At 36.2% G+C, this 18873-nt stretch overlaps 1 protein-coding gene across 4 annotated transcripts in view; it reads left to right on the top strand.

Moving 5' to 3' along the window:
* Positions 1-18873, top strand: part of LOC122902553 (sodium channel protein type 1 subunit alpha) — a 143537-nt gene that overhangs the window by 81557 nt on the left and 43107 nt on the right. For 2 of the 4 annotated variants that reach the window (XM_044242254.1, XM_044242255.1), the window contains exons 9-17: positions 430-571; positions 1207-1413; positions 2930-3214; positions 4203-4583; positions 5837-5969; positions 6997-7235; positions 8533-8706; positions 9717-10073; positions 11281-11763. In XM_044242254.1, coding sequence (XP_044098189.1) covers positions 430-571; positions 1207-1413; positions 2930-3214; positions 4203-4583; positions 5837-5969; positions 6997-7235; positions 8533-8706; positions 9717-10073; positions 11281-11763 — 2401 coding nt within the window. The remainder of the gene's footprint in view (positions 1-429; positions 572-1206; positions 1414-2929; positions 3215-4202; positions 4584-5836; positions 5970-6996; positions 7236-8532; positions 8707-9716; positions 10074-11280; positions 11764-18873) is intronic. The other 2 variants (XM_044242257.1, XM_044242256.1) reach the window with 2 other exon arrangements.

The following is an 18873-nucleotide window of genomic DNA, read 5'->3' as shown; positions in this document are numbered from 1 at the left end:
AAGGTAAGGGATTATTCAAAGTTTAGGCAAGTTTTTATGTTTCATAAAACAAGGAATAATACTTTTATTTTAATGCTGTGTCCCTTAGAGTAGTATATGTAAGCTAGAAGGCAACTCTAGAGGCTTCATAATAGGGAAAATGAACTAGAGTGTGCTAAAATGCTAATTATCAACAGAAAATAGTTTTTTAAAATATTACTAAAAGTACTAGGCATTTTTTAAATGATGACATCAAGAGATAAGTAAAACTATGTTGTGTCCAAAGCTGGGAAATATGTTACTTATTTATCATGCTTCTATCCCTTGAGATAACTTCTATCCCTTAAAGTAGCCAATTTTCCTGGGTAAACAGTGTTATAAGTATAGCATGCTATGAAAATAAAAAGTTAGCAGAACTTTTTGTAATACTATCTTTTGTCCCTTTTATAGTCAATGTCCAGAAGGATATATGTGTGTGAAAGCTGGTAGAAATCCTAATTATGGCTATACAAGCTTCGACACTTTCAGTTGGGCTTTTTTGTCTCTGTTTCGACTGATGACTCAGGACTTCTGGGAAAATCTGTACCAACTGGTGAGAATCTGAGGAGATACACCACATTTATGCAGAAGCTTATAAGAAAATCATCTTCGTTATGAAATCCAGATCACAGTATTATATAGTAAAAGGAACGGAAATTGAAATTAGGAGATTTGAATTCCTTTATCCTATTGATTATAACACACAGTAATCATGGTGATGACAGGGCTAGCAATTCTCTCTCATTTCCTTTTGGCCCAAAACCTATTTTCCACCCTCTTCAAACACAGGTCTTCTCAATTACAAGCACATCTTCCCCTCTGCCTCATCTGTACCCCCAGGTAGCAGGAGATGAAAATCAATAAGCAGACATAGAAAGATAACTTTGATGTCTTCCTTAACTTTTACCACGGGCTCAGATCTTTGATGAAATCTTCATTGTATTTTATTTGATTCCATTTTATTCTTGGTGAGTCCAAGAATTCCCTCCTAGAGGTCAAAATGTGAATGCATGAGTTAAGAGAATAGGAAGAGGAAGAGGATAAAGAAACAAAGAGGTAGAAGGGGGTGTTACCATCATAATTATTATTTATGTTGGAGTCCTACATGACACACAAGTAAGCTGAAAGTTGAAACCACTAGTTCGTGAAGTGATATTCAAAAAATAATTTTAATGATCTTATTTTCAGACATTACGTGCTGCTGGAAAAACATACATGATTTTTTTTGTGCTGGTCATTTTCTTGGGCTCATTCTATCTGATAAATTTGATCCTGGCTGTGGTGGCCATGGCCTATGAGGAACAGAATCAGGCCACCTTGGAAGAGGCAGAACAGAAAGAGGCTGAATTTCAGCAGATGCTCGAACAGCTTAAAAAGCAACAAGAGGCAGCTCAGGTAAATTCACCAAATCAAATGTGTCCTGTCTCATGGTACAAATCTTTTTTATTGTTTCAGTTGTTATAAAAATACCTGAGCGAAAGTGAGGACGGATAATTGTTTGACTCTACTTAAGAGAAGCTGGTAGTATGAAAGATTAGTAATTATTTCTATATATTGATCATCTATAGATCATTTAGTTTAAGTTTTCTAATATGTCTGCAATATTGACCACAGTGGAACTCTCTCATGCCTTTTTAATGTTTTAAGGTTTTTATAACTAAAGGGGGAATGTGATTTTAAATCTTCTCAAGTGAAAAACTTACAGAATGGGCATACTGGCATTAGCAGAAAATTGTAAGAAGCCATCTTTTCTCAGAATAAAAGTATTGGTTGTCATATAAAAAGATGTTCATCTGGCTCTTAAAAGATAGTCTGTCCTTTTCTTTAACCAAAAATATATTGGCCTTCAATATGATTGTTTACTTGCCTTTCATATATAATAAATAAGGAAGTGATGAAGTATTATAATGTAAAGTATTATAATGTTCTGTAACAAAGCAGTATCCAACAGGCATATGAAAGTCACCAATTTTATGGAGAACATATGGATTTTATGGTGACCTATGGATTATTTGTTCTTATAGAGAGGTGTCGGTACTCATTGTACAATAAAATGCCTATCTTATCACTTTCATCTTTCCTCATGCTTTCTGCTCAGTATACAAACACAAGAGTCTTTACTTTAGAATAAAGTTGTTTGGGGAGTATTAATTTATTGGCAAGAGTCCCTATATTGAGGGTACTCTGAGAACAATATTAATAATCCAAAAGTGCCAACTGAGTACCATTACAAGCTATGATCAAAAACATTGTTCTCATTCCATGCCCATGTGTCCAGCAAGAACCAGTGCTGAGCTAAAGAAGCTGGAGATGGTATTTGGAGAAAGGAATGTCTTGTCTTGCTTAGTAGAAACTGTTGACTGCCCTTTCTCCAGTCTTCTGGATTATGGAGGGGCAAGGAAGGGATTTGATCATCTTCCATAAATTTGATTGATAACATTTTGGCAGCCTGCTTTCAATAACTAGGAAGAGGACCTCACCTTTTTATCACGTTCCTCCTACCTTGAGATATGACCTCAATTAAGTCATTTAGCTTTTCTTCCATGCTACAGTTTCTTTTTCAGAGAAAAGAAGATAGTGTTAATTAAATACCAATTTTTAGAGTAAATCAAATCCCCCAAAATAATATAAGTTTATGTTCTTGTTGATGCTTTATTGATCCTTTTGAATATGTGGTCTTTGCAGTGTAATATAAACACAATAAACGTTAGCACAGATAAAACCACATTAACCCTGAAAGCCTTCATTAAATAGAAAGAGGGGAAAATCCCATTTGTACTTGCAGAGTTTCTTCTATGGACCATCAGCTTGAGTCAGCTAAATGTATTTTTTTTTAAATGTGCTAAAAATACTTGAGCTTAAAAAGATAAAGTCTCCAATGCCGTACTAAAACCATTTCTCCTTAATGTAGCAGGCAGCAGCTGTCACTGCCTCAGAGCATTCCAGAGAACCTAGTGCCACTGGGGGGCTCTCTGACAGCTCATCTGAAGCCTCCAAGTTGAGCTCCAAGAGTGCTAAGGAAAGAAGAAATCGGAGAAAGAAAAGAAAACAGAAAGAGCAGTCTGGTGGGGAAGAGAAGGATGAGGATGAGTTCCATAAATCTGAATCTGAAGACAGCATCAGGAGAAAAGGGTTTCGCTTCTCCATAGAAGGGAACCGATTGACGTATGAAAAGAGGTACTCCTCCCCACACCAGGTATGGTACCTCAGAGTTAAAGGATGCATGGATGGAAATCAGAACACTGAAGAGAGGGGGAGAATTAAATCAGATTTATGAATTGTCATCAACTGAATTGACTGCTATGTCTATTATATTTAAACCTATACTTTCTTCACATAGCTATGAGAAAATTTTACTCGACCTATATGTAAGCCTGTGGCTTTCTATAGTTGGGGTCACACTGGGTTGGAATTCAGAAGACCTGGATTCTCATCTTGACACTATCTGCTGATACCTTTTGAAACTAATGACATTTATACTTTCTGCTCCTCAGCCTCCTTAATGAAAATATTAACAAACCAAACAAAAAAATGTGCGTAAGGGACTGGCTGATCGATAACTTCTTTTGGTTATTTTATGTGGTGTTTTTTTGTTTTGCTTTGTTTTTTTTGCCTAACTTCTTTATAAACCAGCATGTGTGCTTCTGAAAATATCAGGTGTGATATACATTACCAAAAAACACATTACTCTGAATTTCAGAAGTCCGTGCCTTACAGATGAAATAATGATAATAATGAAAGTAAACTGATTTTAGGAAGATGGCCTAAAACAATTTGTGAAACATGTTGAGATTCCTTGAAAGAAAAGAGCAGTAAGAACAAATGTGTCCTTGTGAAGGTCATGCTGCCAGTGTTTATTGAATGTTGATGGTGTTCATAGTATGTGCTAAGGATATTTCCTTTTGAATGTGAAAAATGGTGATTTCAGGTTTTGGGTTTTTTTTTTTTTTTAAGTAACTTTAAGTTGTGATCTATCTTCCCATTCATAATCTCAAGGACTAGAAGTCTTCTCTTATAAAACCGATTTAATTTGAGCACATAAAATGAGAATGTTAATCAAAAGGAATGGATCACATTCTCTTATGAATACTGAAATCACCTTCAACTTAATCTTGCAAAATTCAAAGCACATTTCAAACGGCTATATTAATATGATTATACTTTTTTTGGTTTCAAACTTTTAGTCTTTGTTGAGCATCCGTGGCTCCCTATTTTCTCCAAGGCGAAATAGCAGAACAAGCCTTTTCAGCTTTAGAGGGCGAGCAAAAGATGTGGGATCGGAGAATGACTTTGCTGATGATGAGCACAGCACCTTTGAGGATAACGAGAGCCGGAGAGACTCCTTGTTTGTGCCCCGACGACATGGAGAACGGCGCAACAGTAACCTGAGTCAGACCAGTAGGTCTTCCCGGATGCTGGCAGTGTTTCCAGCAAATGGGAAGATGCACAGCACTGTGGATTGCAATGGTGTGGTGTCCTTGGTTGGTGGACCTTCAGTTCCTACATCGCCTGTTGGACAGCTTCTGCCAGAGGTGATAATAGATAAGCCAGCTACTGATGACAATGTAAGGAAGTTTTAAATAGTTCAGGCATGGCTGGCCCATTATTGCTGCACCAGCCAGTGTTTCTACAGAATGGAACCCTTTGAGAATGACTCCTGGTTGGTCAAGCTGTGAATGCACCTGCATCTTGTAATACCTTTAATAGACTAACCAACTAAAGCTTAAGGCCTCAACACTCCCTTGCATAACAACGAATGCATTTACTTATGAAACGTGCTAAGAATAAATTAGACACAATAATAAATTGCTGCCTCCGCTTGGAGGATTTGCTATATACCCATGCTGAGCTTAGATAGCAAGACATCCTCTAAAGCTTTGATATAAAAGTAAATGAATGATTCCTCTGTTCAAGTATAAAGGGTGTATAATAAATCTTTCCAACAGATTCTTCACTATAGCTCTGCCTTATTTTAGATTTTCAAGAACACTGTGCCTACATAGATAGCTTCATTGTTATCTTAAAATTTCCAGTATTCACACATGTCTTTCTGAAAAAAAAAATGCTGATATAAGTCTTCTTAAAATGAACCTAAGTGATGAGACATAAATAAATTGTTAACACAGACAGATAAAAAATTGTCTGTACAAACATGTGTTACGTGTTTGTGGATGTATACGAGGATGAGGAATTTCTGAACACAGGCTGCCTCTTATTAGATGGGTAACTCACTTGGAAATATATCAGCATGATGAGGCATGACGAAGTCAGAATTAGATGACTTATTGCTTTGGTACCCTGGATGAAACTGTTGTCCATGCAGCATGTGTGTGTTTCTCACATACAGTTTGTGTTGTCAATGACCATCTATGTCTTGTGTACAGAAAATGAGATGGTGGCTACCTGTGTTGTAATCATTTGTATTTCTTGAAAAATAAATGCCTACCTTCTCAAAATAAAATGCCTGACCACGTGTATGACTTTTCAGGTTGTTTGTTGTATATGATCAGTTCAGAAATGAGGCGAACCGTTCAATATTTCTCTCAAGAGACTTATTAACTGTACCAAAATGACATCACGTCTCGTAAAATTATGTAATTAGAAGGCTAAAAAACTCAGTTTTTGCTGTATGACTAAATGGTTGACAGTTTGGATATTCCAGGTTAATGATACAATAAGTCAGCAATATCTGCCATCACCAACTAAATACGAAAGTGCACGATGCATGTGTTTCATGAGATTCACTGTGTCACACTTGGTTCTTTTCTTAGCTTATTGCTCAAGTTAATCATTTAATACATTAGCATTTTCTTTATAGGGAACAACCACCGAGACTGAGATGAGGAAGAGAAGGTCAAGTTCTTTCCATGTTTCCATGGATTTTCTAGAAGATCCTTCCCAAAGGCAACGAGCAATGAGTATAGCCAGCATTTTAACAAATACAGTAGAAGGTTTGTTACACATTCCATTTCCATTCAATTATTTTCATCAAGCTTATATTGTCTCACTTGAAACAAATATCTCTATTTGTAAATTGAAAACAAGACATTCTAAAGAGAATATAATCTTATTTAAGAGTTAGTATTTGTTATAGTATACTCATATAGTCTAGGAGCTTTAAAGAGATTACTTAAGCACAATGATATTGGAAATCTAAAGATTGTTTTCCTGTGTGTGACAATTCCTTGGAAATGCAGAATAAAGGATTTCTGTTAGGGCTGCTAATCTCATTAGTCATAGTGACCCTCTCTTCTGTTCCTTTTAGCTTAGAACTTCAACATCATTCTAAATACTCTCAAGATTGGAGGGAAGAAGTGGGTCGTTTTACAGAAGAAAACAAAACATTTTTAAAGATTTTATTTATTTGTTTGACACAGAGAGAGAGTGAGAGAGAGCAAGAGAGGGAACTTAAGCATGGGGAGTGGGAGAGGGAGAAGCAGGCTTCCCGCTGAGCAGCGAGTCTGATGTGGGGCTCGATCCCAGGACCCTGGGATCATGACCTTAGCTGAAGGCAGATCCTTAATGGACTGAGCCACACCCAAGAGAACAAATTTAAAGATGATTCTTGACTCATATTCATTCCTACCTTATCTCTTGTTGCTTTAGGTTGGCAGTTTAGACAGATATTAACATAAGATTACACACAGTATCTACATTTCTGCATCCCGTGTTCCTATTGAAACTTCATTTAAAAGACCATTCACTTCAGGCCAAGTGCTGAGCCATATTTCAATTCATATGAGAAAAATACTATTCTGTGCTATCTCTGCTCTATGTGTATGTTAACAAAATACCTTCAGGTGTCTAAAGAATAAATTTTATAGTTTTGGTTTTTTTTTTTAAGTACAAAAGAGATTGATTCTTTAGCAAATAAAAATGTGTTGACTACTGAAAAACAAGTCTAGTGCATCTGAGATAAATACATGTGTGTATGAAAATATATCTTTTGATGGTTCTTTTTTTTTTTTTTTAATTTAGAACTTGAAGAATCCAGACAGAAATGCCCACCCTGTTGGTATAAATTTTCCAACATATTCTTAATCTGGGACTGTTCACCATATTGGTTAAAAGTGAAACATATTGTCAACCTGGTTGTGATGGACCCATTTGTTGACCTGGCCATCACCATCTGCATTGTATTAAATACTCTTTTCATGGCTATGGAGCACTATCCAATGACAGAACATTTCAATAATGTGCTTACAGTAGGGAACTTGGTAAGCATATTGGAAGGTAAATGTGTTCAATCTTTGAACTTTCTGTTTGAGAAACTGTTTCCATTAATAATAGCTTAAAGCACTCTTTCTACCACCTGGTTCCCAAAAGACAAGAATTATATCTAGCTGGCTACACCCTACTTTTTTGCCCACCATAATGGCCCTTTATGTCAAAGCATAAACTGAGAAAGACAGCAATAGGCATAGGCCTAGAATACTACTGGAAAAGTCAATATTGATATTTATAATTTTTTCAAGATGCAGAAGCAATTTAAGGACACGCTTTTTGAAATGATATTAGCGCAGCTATTCCCTAGCTGATGAAGGCTTAAAAAGGGGAGGGGGTGAGATCTTTTTATTTTGCTTAACCATCATCATTATAAACAAAAATATAACAACTCAAAAACGTGTTCAGCTTTTACACTTCCAAGATCTAAGTAGGATATGTGTTGTTTTATCCATCTCTTCTGTATCAAAACCATCAAATATTGAAAACCTGCAGTCCATTTTGTGTTTTATTTGATTAGTGAGGCCATTTTTGGTAAAGACTGTCACCTAAATCCTCCTCTTCTGTGCTTAAAAAACATGAATTATTAAAGTGTTTGTCAGTTGACTCAATTTAGGAATACTAGCTTTTATTTGCTGAAAGAAAGAGGACTTTAAAGGAATGTATGGATTTTTCATAGTATTTGTTTTGAGGTTTAAGGTTTTTGATGGTAAAAAGCAAGACATGTAAAGCATCCTGCATTGTAGTATTTACAGTTTTAAAGCTTTGGTATTTATACCATGGAAGTAAATTGACTTTATTCACATGCTTAACAAATTGATAATAGTAACACACATATTATAGTAATAGATATATGTGTATAATAATGATCAGATTTGAGGAAGATGGGAATTTGCTTATAGATAAATAAAATGTTCAGAGGCAAGATGTTGTGAGTACCTGTGCTGCATAAAGTCTGGAGGGACAGGCAGTTTGATGTGATGGAAGTTAAAAATAGATTGGGGCTCAAATCCTAGTTTTGCCATTTTCTAGTTGTATGATACCAGGCGAGTCACTGGTAAAGTAATGTTTGTATTACCTGCACTAGTGACTCTATAAACTTCTGTGGCAATAAAATGAAATAAAGTAAATGGGAGCTCTTTTATAAACTATAAATTACTACAGATATGTATCTAGCAACAGAATCATTGTGGGGAAATTAGCATAAACATTTTGTTCTGTGATCAAATACTAACTCATTCTACTTTATCACTATCTGATGGAATTAAAGTAATTTTGTTTTGATCTTAGGTTTTCACTGGGATCTTTACAGCAGAAATGTTTCTGAAAATTATTGCCATGGATCCTTATTATTATTTCCAAGAAGGCTGGAATATCTTTGATGGTTTTATTGTGACGCTTAGCCTGGTAGAACTTGGCCTTGCCAATGTGGAAGGATTATCTGTTCTCCGTTCATTCCGACTGGTAAAAAAAACAAACAAACAAAAACCCCAGCAACAGAAACAAAACCTGTCCAACAAGCAGGGCTCTTATTTACTACTCTCATGGGTTTTACTACACAACTATTTACATTTTAAACTTTTGTGTATACTACACAACTATTTACATTTTAAACTTTTGTGTAACATTGTGTAACATTTGCATCATATCCCTGAATGAAAAAAAAATTATCTCCACTTATTTAGAAAAAAACTTTATTTAAAAAAATAGGTGAAGTTTAATATATAATAAGTTGCCGTTGTTACTAACTATTGTTTCTAGAGATGACTACTGTTAATATTTCTGGATTGAAGAAAGTATTTTTAATGAAAATATATCACATTTTAATAGTAACTTAAAAATATAAACAGCCCTTTGTATGGTAAATGGTGATCAGAGCCAAGGTGGGCATGCAGAAAATTCCTTATTGGACCTCTGGAAAATATGCTCCTTGCCTAAATCAGAGGAGAAAAATATGTAAGATTACTTACCATGACCACTGATTTACATATATGTCTTTGCAAATCAGGGAAATAACTATAGGTGTGAGAAATCTCCAAATTTTTCAATGCAGGCATCTAGCTATGTCAATGGTCCAAAGGAGTATTAATGAATAATAAACACTTGTCTCTTCCTATAACAGGGGCTCTATATGATGTCACTTTGCAAGGTATTTACAAACAAGTAACTTTTCAACAGAGATTATTGTGATTCGGATGCTAATATTAATGTCAGGCCTGGCATGCCTTAGAACCACATTCACAAAACAAATGAAGGACAGTTGGACCCCAAGTAATCTAAAAAAATTCACACTTAGGGAAAACAATCTACCTGGTTAAAATATGGAAGAATGAGATTCTTCCTAGGGGGTCCAAAAATTAGCCATGAGCCTGAGTGGGTTCAAGGGCAGGACAGATATTGTAAAAGATTCAATATTAATCATGATCAATATATGAAAAGATCATAATAATATATATATTTTTTTTATTTTCCAGCTCCGAGTTTTCAAGTTGGCAAAATCTTGGCCAACATTAAATATGCTAATAAAGATCATCGGCAATTCAGTGGGGGCTCTGGGTAACCTCACCTTGGTGTTGGCCATCATCGTCTTCATTTTTGCCGTGGTCGGCATGCAGCTGTTTGGTAAAAGCTACAAAGATTGTGTCTGTAAGATCTCCACCAGCTGTGAGCTCCCACGCTGGCACATGAATGACTTCTTCCACTCCTTCCTGATTGTGTTCCGTGTGCTGTGTGGAGAGTGGATAGAAACCATGTGGGACTGTATGGAAGTCGCTGGTCAAGCCATGTGCCTTACTGTCTTCATGATGGTCATGGTGATTGGAAACTTGGTGGTGTGTACCCATTTAAGATATGTATTTCAGAAATAGATTAAAAGCATAACAGAATAGTGACCATTTTGTCCAAAACAAAAACTATGATTAATAATTTATGAAGTGTCTAGCTTTACATATGCATAGGGTCTTACACAGCGATATAGTAGTGACCCTACAGTTTTTATATTCAAATGAACCTTGTCAGTCATTTCATCACATTTAGTAATGCATTTTAATAGAGAATTAAAGACAGGCCTAGAAGGATATGCTGGGAATATTTTACAAATGCAGAGAAAAGGGAGGGAGAACTGAAAAAATTTTTAAAGAAAGCTTAATCTTACTTGTCAGTATAGGACTGAAGGGTGGTGTCTTTTAAGTGTTCATAGTGATTTTTCCATTTCCCTGCCTCCTCATGGCATATAGCGTTCAATCACTCTAGGTCATGTGGCAGGTGTGTTAGCCAACTTATGTTAATCAATTCTCTAATGGTTCTCAGTCAAATAAGGGTGGGCTAATGATGCCTGAGATTACCCAAATGGAGTAACTGATCAATTCTTCTCTCCCTTAAGTTTAAAACATGAAGTACTATTTACAGTATAGAAAAAATTTAGTACGTTCCAAAAGATACATATATTAAGTGTCAGTCTTATGGAAATATTAGAGATTATTTATAAACAGTTCTCCTAATTAATCAATAGTGGAGTATAAGAAATATAATAGGTTAAGAAAATAAGTGTTAATGCCTATGTTAAGATACCGATTCTTGTTCTGGATCACAATGATTTGTTTTAATTAATATCTAACTCAACATCTCTGTTTATCAAAAGAGAAACTATAGAATATATTTAAGTGCATAATGGCAAACATCAATGATTTTTAAGGTTAGAACTTTTATACGGTACATATTTCAATATGTTTTCTTATAATCATGCACTTTTAAACATAGCAAAACCTTAGATGAACTCATTCGACTCCTTCATTCTATTAGTGGGAGAATCTGAGACCCACAGAAATCATGTCTTTGCCCAAGGTTGTCGAGTGTAGTAGCTCCTGAGCCAGATCACAAATTCAGATTGCCCAGCTTCTAATCACTGTGCTCTGGTGTTTCTTTCTTACCTAGCTGTTAGAACTTACAGTTTCCTCTACACTTCAAGGAGTGAGTGATGTCAATCTGCTCTTCTTTACATTGGGGTAAGATTATAATCATGTCTGTCCTATTTTTAAGGTCCTGAACCTCTTTCTGGCCTTGCTTCTGAGCTCATTTAGTGCAGACAATCTTGCAGCCACGGATGATGATAATGAAATGAACAATCTCCAAATAGCCGTGGACAGGATGCACAAGGGAGTAGCTTATGTGAAGAGAAAAATATACGAATTTATTCAACAATCCTTTGTTAGAAAACAGAAGATTTTAGATGAAATTAAACCACTTGATGATCTAAACAATAAAAAAGACAGTTGTATGTCCAATCATACAACAGAAATTGGAAAAGATCTTGACTATCTTAAAGATGTGAATGGAACCACAAGTGGAATAGGAACCGGCAGCAGTGTTGAAAAATACATTATTGATGAAAGTGATTACATGTCATTCATAAACAATCCCAGTCTTACTGTGACTGTACCAATTGCTGTAGGAGAGTCTGACTTTGAAAATTTAAACACAGAGGACTTCAGTAGTGAATCAGATCTGGAAGAAAGCAAAGAGGTAAGATTTTATAATGTGGGTAGACAGAAATTTATATGTATATACATGTATTATTACTTGCATATAAATATATATATGTATCTTGTTGCATTTGGCTAAATCTGATTTGTGTAATGAGTCAGGGAGAGAAAGAGTGCAGAGATACAATGGTAGGCAGATCCTCATCTCATTTCACCTGTCCACAGATAATGGATTCAGGGGGAAAAAATGATAGATCATTTCTGTAAAATATTCTCTAATTTTTTCAGGATTTTAATTTGAGTATTATCTCAGTTCAAATGTTGTCTGTTAAAGATTTGGGTTTTACAAAAGAACCAATGGCAGGGAATTTTTTAAAAAATGATTTTTATTTTTATAAAATTTGTTTCAAAGTACTGTTAAAATAAATTTGGTAGTATTTTTCTAGTCCAATTTTTTTTGTCTTGAATCTTCAGATTTACATTTACTATTTGATGAAGACTAATAGCTACCGCACGCTCTATTGAATTAAAAAAAGAAACCTTTAAAAAAAGAAACTTTTATGACAAAGACCATCCATAAAAAATACTTTGTTTATAAAAATTTTACATGATTTATACTGTTTTTCAGGGCTCACAGAAAAAAAAAACTGATCTTTTTATTAAAAAGTAACTATCCACTGAACCACTGGAGGCAGTCCTATTTCTTCATACTGTGTCATTTTATATCTTGGACTATCATTACATTAATTGAAAATTTAAGTATTGGGGGTGGTAGAAACTTTAAACGAAATGTGAGGCAGTATTTCTCAAATAATGAGTCATGATCCAGTAGGAGTTGATAAATGCATTTATTATACCAGTATTTTCTTTCATTGTAATTAAACAGAATAGATAATACCAGAACTCACGGCGTGATGTAGGGAATACTGATGAATGAAGCTGGGGCTGCCTGTGCCAAACTCAGTCTCCCTTTTCTAATTAGAGTGCAAGCACTGGGTCCTTGAGGGGGCGGGGAAGCGCCTGAAGTACAGAGTTCTTAAATGTGAGAAACAATGTTTCAGCTCTTTGGAACTAGTGATCATGAAAACTTCTGCACCCCAGGCAAAATGGATGGCTTCTTTTTTGGTTCCCAGAGACAAAGAGCAGAGCATAGGTAATAAACAACTCATGCTCTAGGCTCATACATCTCACAAAGTATGGTGACATTTTGTTCTAACTACTGATATGCATGCATGTCTCTTCTTTTACATTGTGACACACTTGAGTATGTTTGCTACAAAGCAGGCACTCAGATTAGACCTTTCCATCCCATTTAACTCTGTTTAATAGAACCATTTTAAAGGATTCTCATTATCATACTTGCTCTGATGAGAGCACATTTGAAAAAATAGTTTTATTTCCCATGATCCAAACTCGATTATTCTCCTAATTCAACCTAATACTGTGTTAGCTCTTATTGTTGTTTTCCCTTTTTCTTTTAATAATCTTTTTAATTTTTTAATAAACATATAATATATTATTAGCCCCAGGGGTACAGTCTGTGAATCGCCAGGTTTACACTTCACAACGGTCACCATAGCACATACCCTCCCCAATGTCCATAACCCAACCACCCTCTCAATACCTCCCCTCCCACCTGCAACCCTCAGTTTGTTTTGTGAGATTAAGAGCCTCTTATGGTTTGTCTCCCTCCCGATCCCATCTTGTTTCCTTTTATTCCTTTTCTACCCCCCAAACACGCCCCCCCCACGCTACATCTCCTCTTCCTCATGTCAGGGAGATCATATGATAGTTGTCTTTCTCTGACTGACTTATTTTGCTAAGCATAATACCCTCTAGTTCCATCCACGTCATCGCAAATGGCAAGATTTCATTTCTTTTGATGGCTGCATAGTATTCCATTGTGTATATATACCACATCTTCTTTATCCATTCATCTGTGGATGGACATCCAGGCTCTTTCCATACTTTGGCTATTGTGGACATTGCTGCTATAAACATTCGGGTGCACGTGCCCCTTCAGATCACTATGTTTGTATCCTTAGAGTAAATACCCAGTAGTGCAATTGCTGGGTCATAGGGTAGCTCTATTTTCAACATTTTGAGGAACCTCCGTGCTGCTTTCCAGAGTGGTTGCACAGCTTACATTCCCATTAACAGTGTAGGAGGGTTCCCCTTTCTCCGCATCCTCGCCAGCATCTGTCATTTCCTGACTTGTTAATTTTAGCCATTCTGACTGGTGTGAGGTGGTATCTCATTGTGGTTTTTGACTTGTATTTCCCTGATGCTGAGTGATGTGGAGCACTTTTTCATGTGTCTGTTGGCCATCTGGATGTCTTCTTTGCAGCGATGTCTGTTTGTGTCCTCTGCCCATTTCTTGATTGGATTATTTGTTCTTTGGGTGTTGAGTTTGCTAAGTTCTTTATAGATTTTGGACACTAGACCTTTATCTGATATGTCATTTGCAAATAACTTCTCCCATTCTGTCAGTTGTCTTTTGGTTTTGTTAACTGTTTCCTTTGCTGTGCAAAAGCTTTTGATCTTGATGAAATCCCAAAAGTTCATTTTTGCCCTTACTTCCCTTGCCTTTGGCAATGTTCCTAGGAAGAAGTTGCTGTGGCTGAGGTCTAAGAAGTTGCTGCCTGTGTTCTCCTCAAGGATTTTGATGGATTCCTTTCTCACACTGAGGTCCTTCATCCATTCTGAGTCTATTTTCGTGTGTGGTGTAAGGAAATGGTCCAATTTCATTTTTCTGCATGTGGCTGTCCAATTTTCCCAACACCATTTATTGAAGAGGCTGTCTTTTGTCCATTAGACATTTTTCCTGCTTTGTCGAAGACTAGTTGACCATAGGTTTGAGGGTCTATTTCTGGACTCTCTGTTCTGTTCCATTGATCTATGTGTCTGTTTTTGTGCCAGTACTATACTGTCTTGATGATGACAGCTTTGTAACAGAGCTTGAAGTCTGGAATTGGGATGGCTACCAACTTTGGCTTTCTTCTTCAATATTCCTCTGGCTATTTGAGGTCTTTTCTGGTTCCATGTAAATTTTAGGATTATTTGTTCCATTTCTTTGAAAAAAATGGTGGGATTTTGATAGGGATTGCATTAAATGTATGGATTGCTTTAGGTGGCATAGACATTTTCACAATATTTGTTCTTCCAATCCATGAGCATGGAACATTTTTCCATTTCTTCCTCAATTTCATTCATGAGTACTTTGTAGTTTTCTGAGTATATATTCTTTGCCTCTTTGGTTAGGTTTATTCCTAGGTATCTTATGATTTGGGGTACAATTGTAAATGGGATTGACTCCTTAATTTCTCTCTCTTCTGTCTTGTTGTTGGTGTAGAGAAATGCAACTGATTTCTGTGCACTGATTTTATATCCTGACACTTTACTGAATTCCTGTACAAGTTCTAGCACTTTTGGAGTGGAGTCTTTTGGGTTTTCCACATATAGTATCATATCATCTGCCAAGAGTGATAGTTTGACTTCTTTGCTGATTTGGATGTCTTTAATTTCTTTTTGTTGTCTGATTGCTGAGGTTAGGACTTCTAGTACTATGTTGAATAGCAGTGGTGATAATGGACATACCTGTCGTGTTCCTGACCTTAGCAGAAAAGCTCTCAGTTTTTCTCCATTGAGAATGATATTTGCAGTGGGTTTTTCATAGATGGCTTTGATAATATTGAGGTATGTGCCCCCTATCCCTACACTTTGAAGAGTTTTGATCAGGAAGGGATGCTGTACTTTGTCAAATGCTTTTCAGCATCTATTGAGAGTATCATATGGTTCTTGTTCGTTCTTTTGTTAATTATTAATGTGTTGTATCAATTAATTGATTTGCGGATGTTGAACCAACCTTGCAGCCCTGGAATAAATCCCACTTGGTCGTGGTGAATAATCCTTTTAATGTAGTGTTGGATCCTATTGGTTAGTATTTTGGTTAGAATTTTTGCATCTGTGTTCATCAAGGCTATTGGTCTGTAATTCTCTTTTTTATGGGATCCTTGTCTGGTTTTGGGATCAAGGTGATGCTGGCCTCATAAAAGGAGTTTGGAAGTTTTCCTTCCATTTCTATTTTTTGGAACAGTTTCAGGAGAATAGGAATTAATTCTTCTTTAAATGTTTGGTAGGATTCCCCCGGGAAGCCATCTTGCCCTGGGCTTTTATTTGTTTGGAGATTTTTGATGACTGCTTCAGTCTCCTTACTGGTTATGGGTCTATTCAGGTTTTCTATTTCTTCCTGGTTCAGTTGTGGTAGTTTATATGTCTCTAGAAATATATCCATTTCTTCCAGATTGTCGAATTTGTTGGCGTACAGTTGCTCATAGTATGTTCTTATAATTGTTTATATTTCTTTGGTGTTGGTGATCTCTTCTCTTTCATTCATGATTTTATTTATTTGGGTCTTTTCTCTTTTCTTTTTGGTAAGTCTGGCCAGGGGGTTATCAATCTTACTAATTCTTTCAAAGAACCAGCTCCTAGTTTTGTTGATTTGTTCTAATGCGTTTTTTTGTTTGTTTGTTTTTTCTATTTCATTGATCTCTGCTCTGATCTTTATTATTTCTCCTCTCCTGCTGGGTGTAGGCTTTCTTTGTTGTTCTTTCTCCAGCTCCTTTAGGTGTAGGGTTAGGTTGTGTACTTGAGACCTTTCTGGTTTCTTGAGAAAGGCTTGTACCTCTATATATTTTCCTCTCAGGACTGCCTTTGCTGTGTCCCACAGATTTTGACCATTGTGTTTTCATTATCATTTGTTTTCATGAATTTTTTCAATTCTTCTTTAATTTCCTGGTTGACCCATTCATTCTTTAGAAGGATGCTGTTTAGATTTCATGTATTTGGGTTCTTTCCTAATTTCCTCTTGTGATTGAGTTCTAGTTTCAGAGCATTGTGGTCTGAAAATATGCAGGGAATGATCCCAATCTTTTGATACTGGTCGAGACCTGATTTATGGCCCAGGATGTGATCTATTCTGGAGAATGTTCCATGTGCACTAGAGAAGAATGTGTACTCTGTTGCTTTAGGATGGAATGTTCTGAACATATCTGTGGTGTCCTTCTGGTCCGGTGTGTCGTTTAAGGCCTTTATTTCCTTGTTGATCTTTTGCTTGAATCATCTGTCCATTTCAGTGAGGGGAGTGTTAAAGTCCCCTACTATTATTGTATTATTGTCGATGTGTTTCTTTGATTTTGTTATTAATTGGCTTATATAGTTGGCTGCTCCTATGTTAGTGGCATAGATATTTAAAATTGTTAGATCTTCTTGTTGGACAGACCATTTGAGTATGATATAGTGTCCTTCCTCATCTCTTATTATAGTCTTTGGCTTAAAATCTAATTGATCTGATATAAGGATTGCCACCCCAGCTTTCTTTTGATGTCCATTAGCACGGTAAATTGTTTTCTCCTCACTTTACATTTCCCCTCACTTTACATCTGGAGTGTCTTCGGGTCTAAAATGAGTTTCTTGTAGACACATATTGATGGGTTTGGTTTCTTTTATCCATTCTGATACCCTGTGTCTTTTGATTGGGGCGTTTAGCCCATTAACATTCAGGGTAACTATTGAGAGATATGAATTTAGTGCCATTGAATTGCCGGTAAGGTGACTATTACTGTATATTGTCTCTGTTCCTTTCTGGTCTACTACTTTTAAGCTCTCTCTTTGCTTAGAGGACCCCTTTCAATATTTCCTTTGGAGTTGGTTTTATGTTTGCAAATTCTTTCAGTTTTTGTTTGTCCTGGAAGCTTTTTATCTCTTTTTCTGTTTTCAATGATAGCCTAGTTGGATATAGTATTCTTGGCTGCATGTTTTTCTCATTTAGTGCTCTGAATATATCATGCCGGTTCTTTCTGGCCTGCCAGGTCTCTGTGGATAAGTCTGCTGCCAATCTAATATTTTTTACCATTTTGTGTTACAGACTTCTTGTCCCGGGCTGCTTTCAGGATTTTCTCTTTGTCGCTAAGACTTGTAAATTTTACTATTAGGTGATGGGGTGTGGACCTATTCTTACTGATTTTGAGAGGGGTTCTCTGCACCTCCTGGATTTTGATGCTTGTTCCCTTTGCCATATTGGGGAAATTCTCTCCAATAATTCTCTCCAATATACCTTCTGCTCCCCTCTCTCTTTCTTCTTCTTCTGGAATCCCAATTATTCTAATGTTGTTTCATCTTATGGTGTCACTTATCTCTCGAATTCTCCCCTCGTGGTCCAGTAGCTGTTTGTCCCTCTTTTGTTCAGCTTCTTTATTCTCTGTCATTTGGTCTTCTATATCACTAATTCTTTCTTCTGCCTCATTTATCCTAGCAATGAGAGCCTCCTCTTTTTATTGCACCTCACTAATAGCTTTTTAAATTTCAACTTGGTTAGACTTTAGTTCTTTTATTTCTCCCAAAAGGGCTTTTATATCTCCTGAGAGGGTTTCTCTAATATCTTCCATGCCTTTTTCAAGCCCGGCTAGAACCTTGAGAATTGTCATTCTGAACACTAGATCTGACATATTACCAATGTCTGTATTGATTAGGTCCCTAGTCTTCGGTACTGCCTCTTGTTCATTTTTTTTGTGTGTGTGTGGTGAATTTTTCTGCCTTGTCATTTTGTTCAGATAAGAGTACATGAAGGAGCAACTAATATACTAAAAGGGTGTCAAAGACTCCAGGAAAATACACTTTAACCAAATCAGAAGAGATCCCAAATTGTTGGGGGGGGGGGTGGATAAAAAGAGGTTCAGAAAAAAAAAATTAAAAAAAGAAAACGAATAAAGAAAAAATATAAAAAGGAAAATATATATATATTAGAGAAACTAGTTTAAAAACGTTAAAAAAGAAAAGGGTAAAAGTTAAAAAAATATTTAGCAGAAGAGGAAAAAAAATAGAAAAAAAATATTAAATTAACTGCAAGACTAAAGAATCATGGGGAGAAAGCCATGAGTTCCATGCTTTGCTTTCTCCTCCTCTGAAATTCCGCTGCTCTCCTTGGAATTGAACCTGCACTCCTTGGTTGGTGAACTTGGTCCTGGCTGGATTTCTTGTTGATCTTCTGGGGGAGGGGCCTGTTGTATTGATTCTCAAGTGTCTTTGCCCCAGGCGGAATTGCACTGCCCTTACCAGGGGCCGGGCTGAGTAATCAGCTCAGGTTTGCTTT

The sequence above is a fragment of the Neovison vison genome, chromosome 3 (assembly GCF_020171115.1).
Source record: "Neovison vison isolate M4711 chromosome 3, ASM_NN_V1, whole genome shotgun sequence".
Taxonomy (NCBI): domain Eukaryota; kingdom Metazoa; phylum Chordata; class Mammalia; order Carnivora; family Mustelidae; genus Neogale; species Neogale vison.
This window is presented reverse-complemented; position numbering and strand designations above follow the sequence as displayed.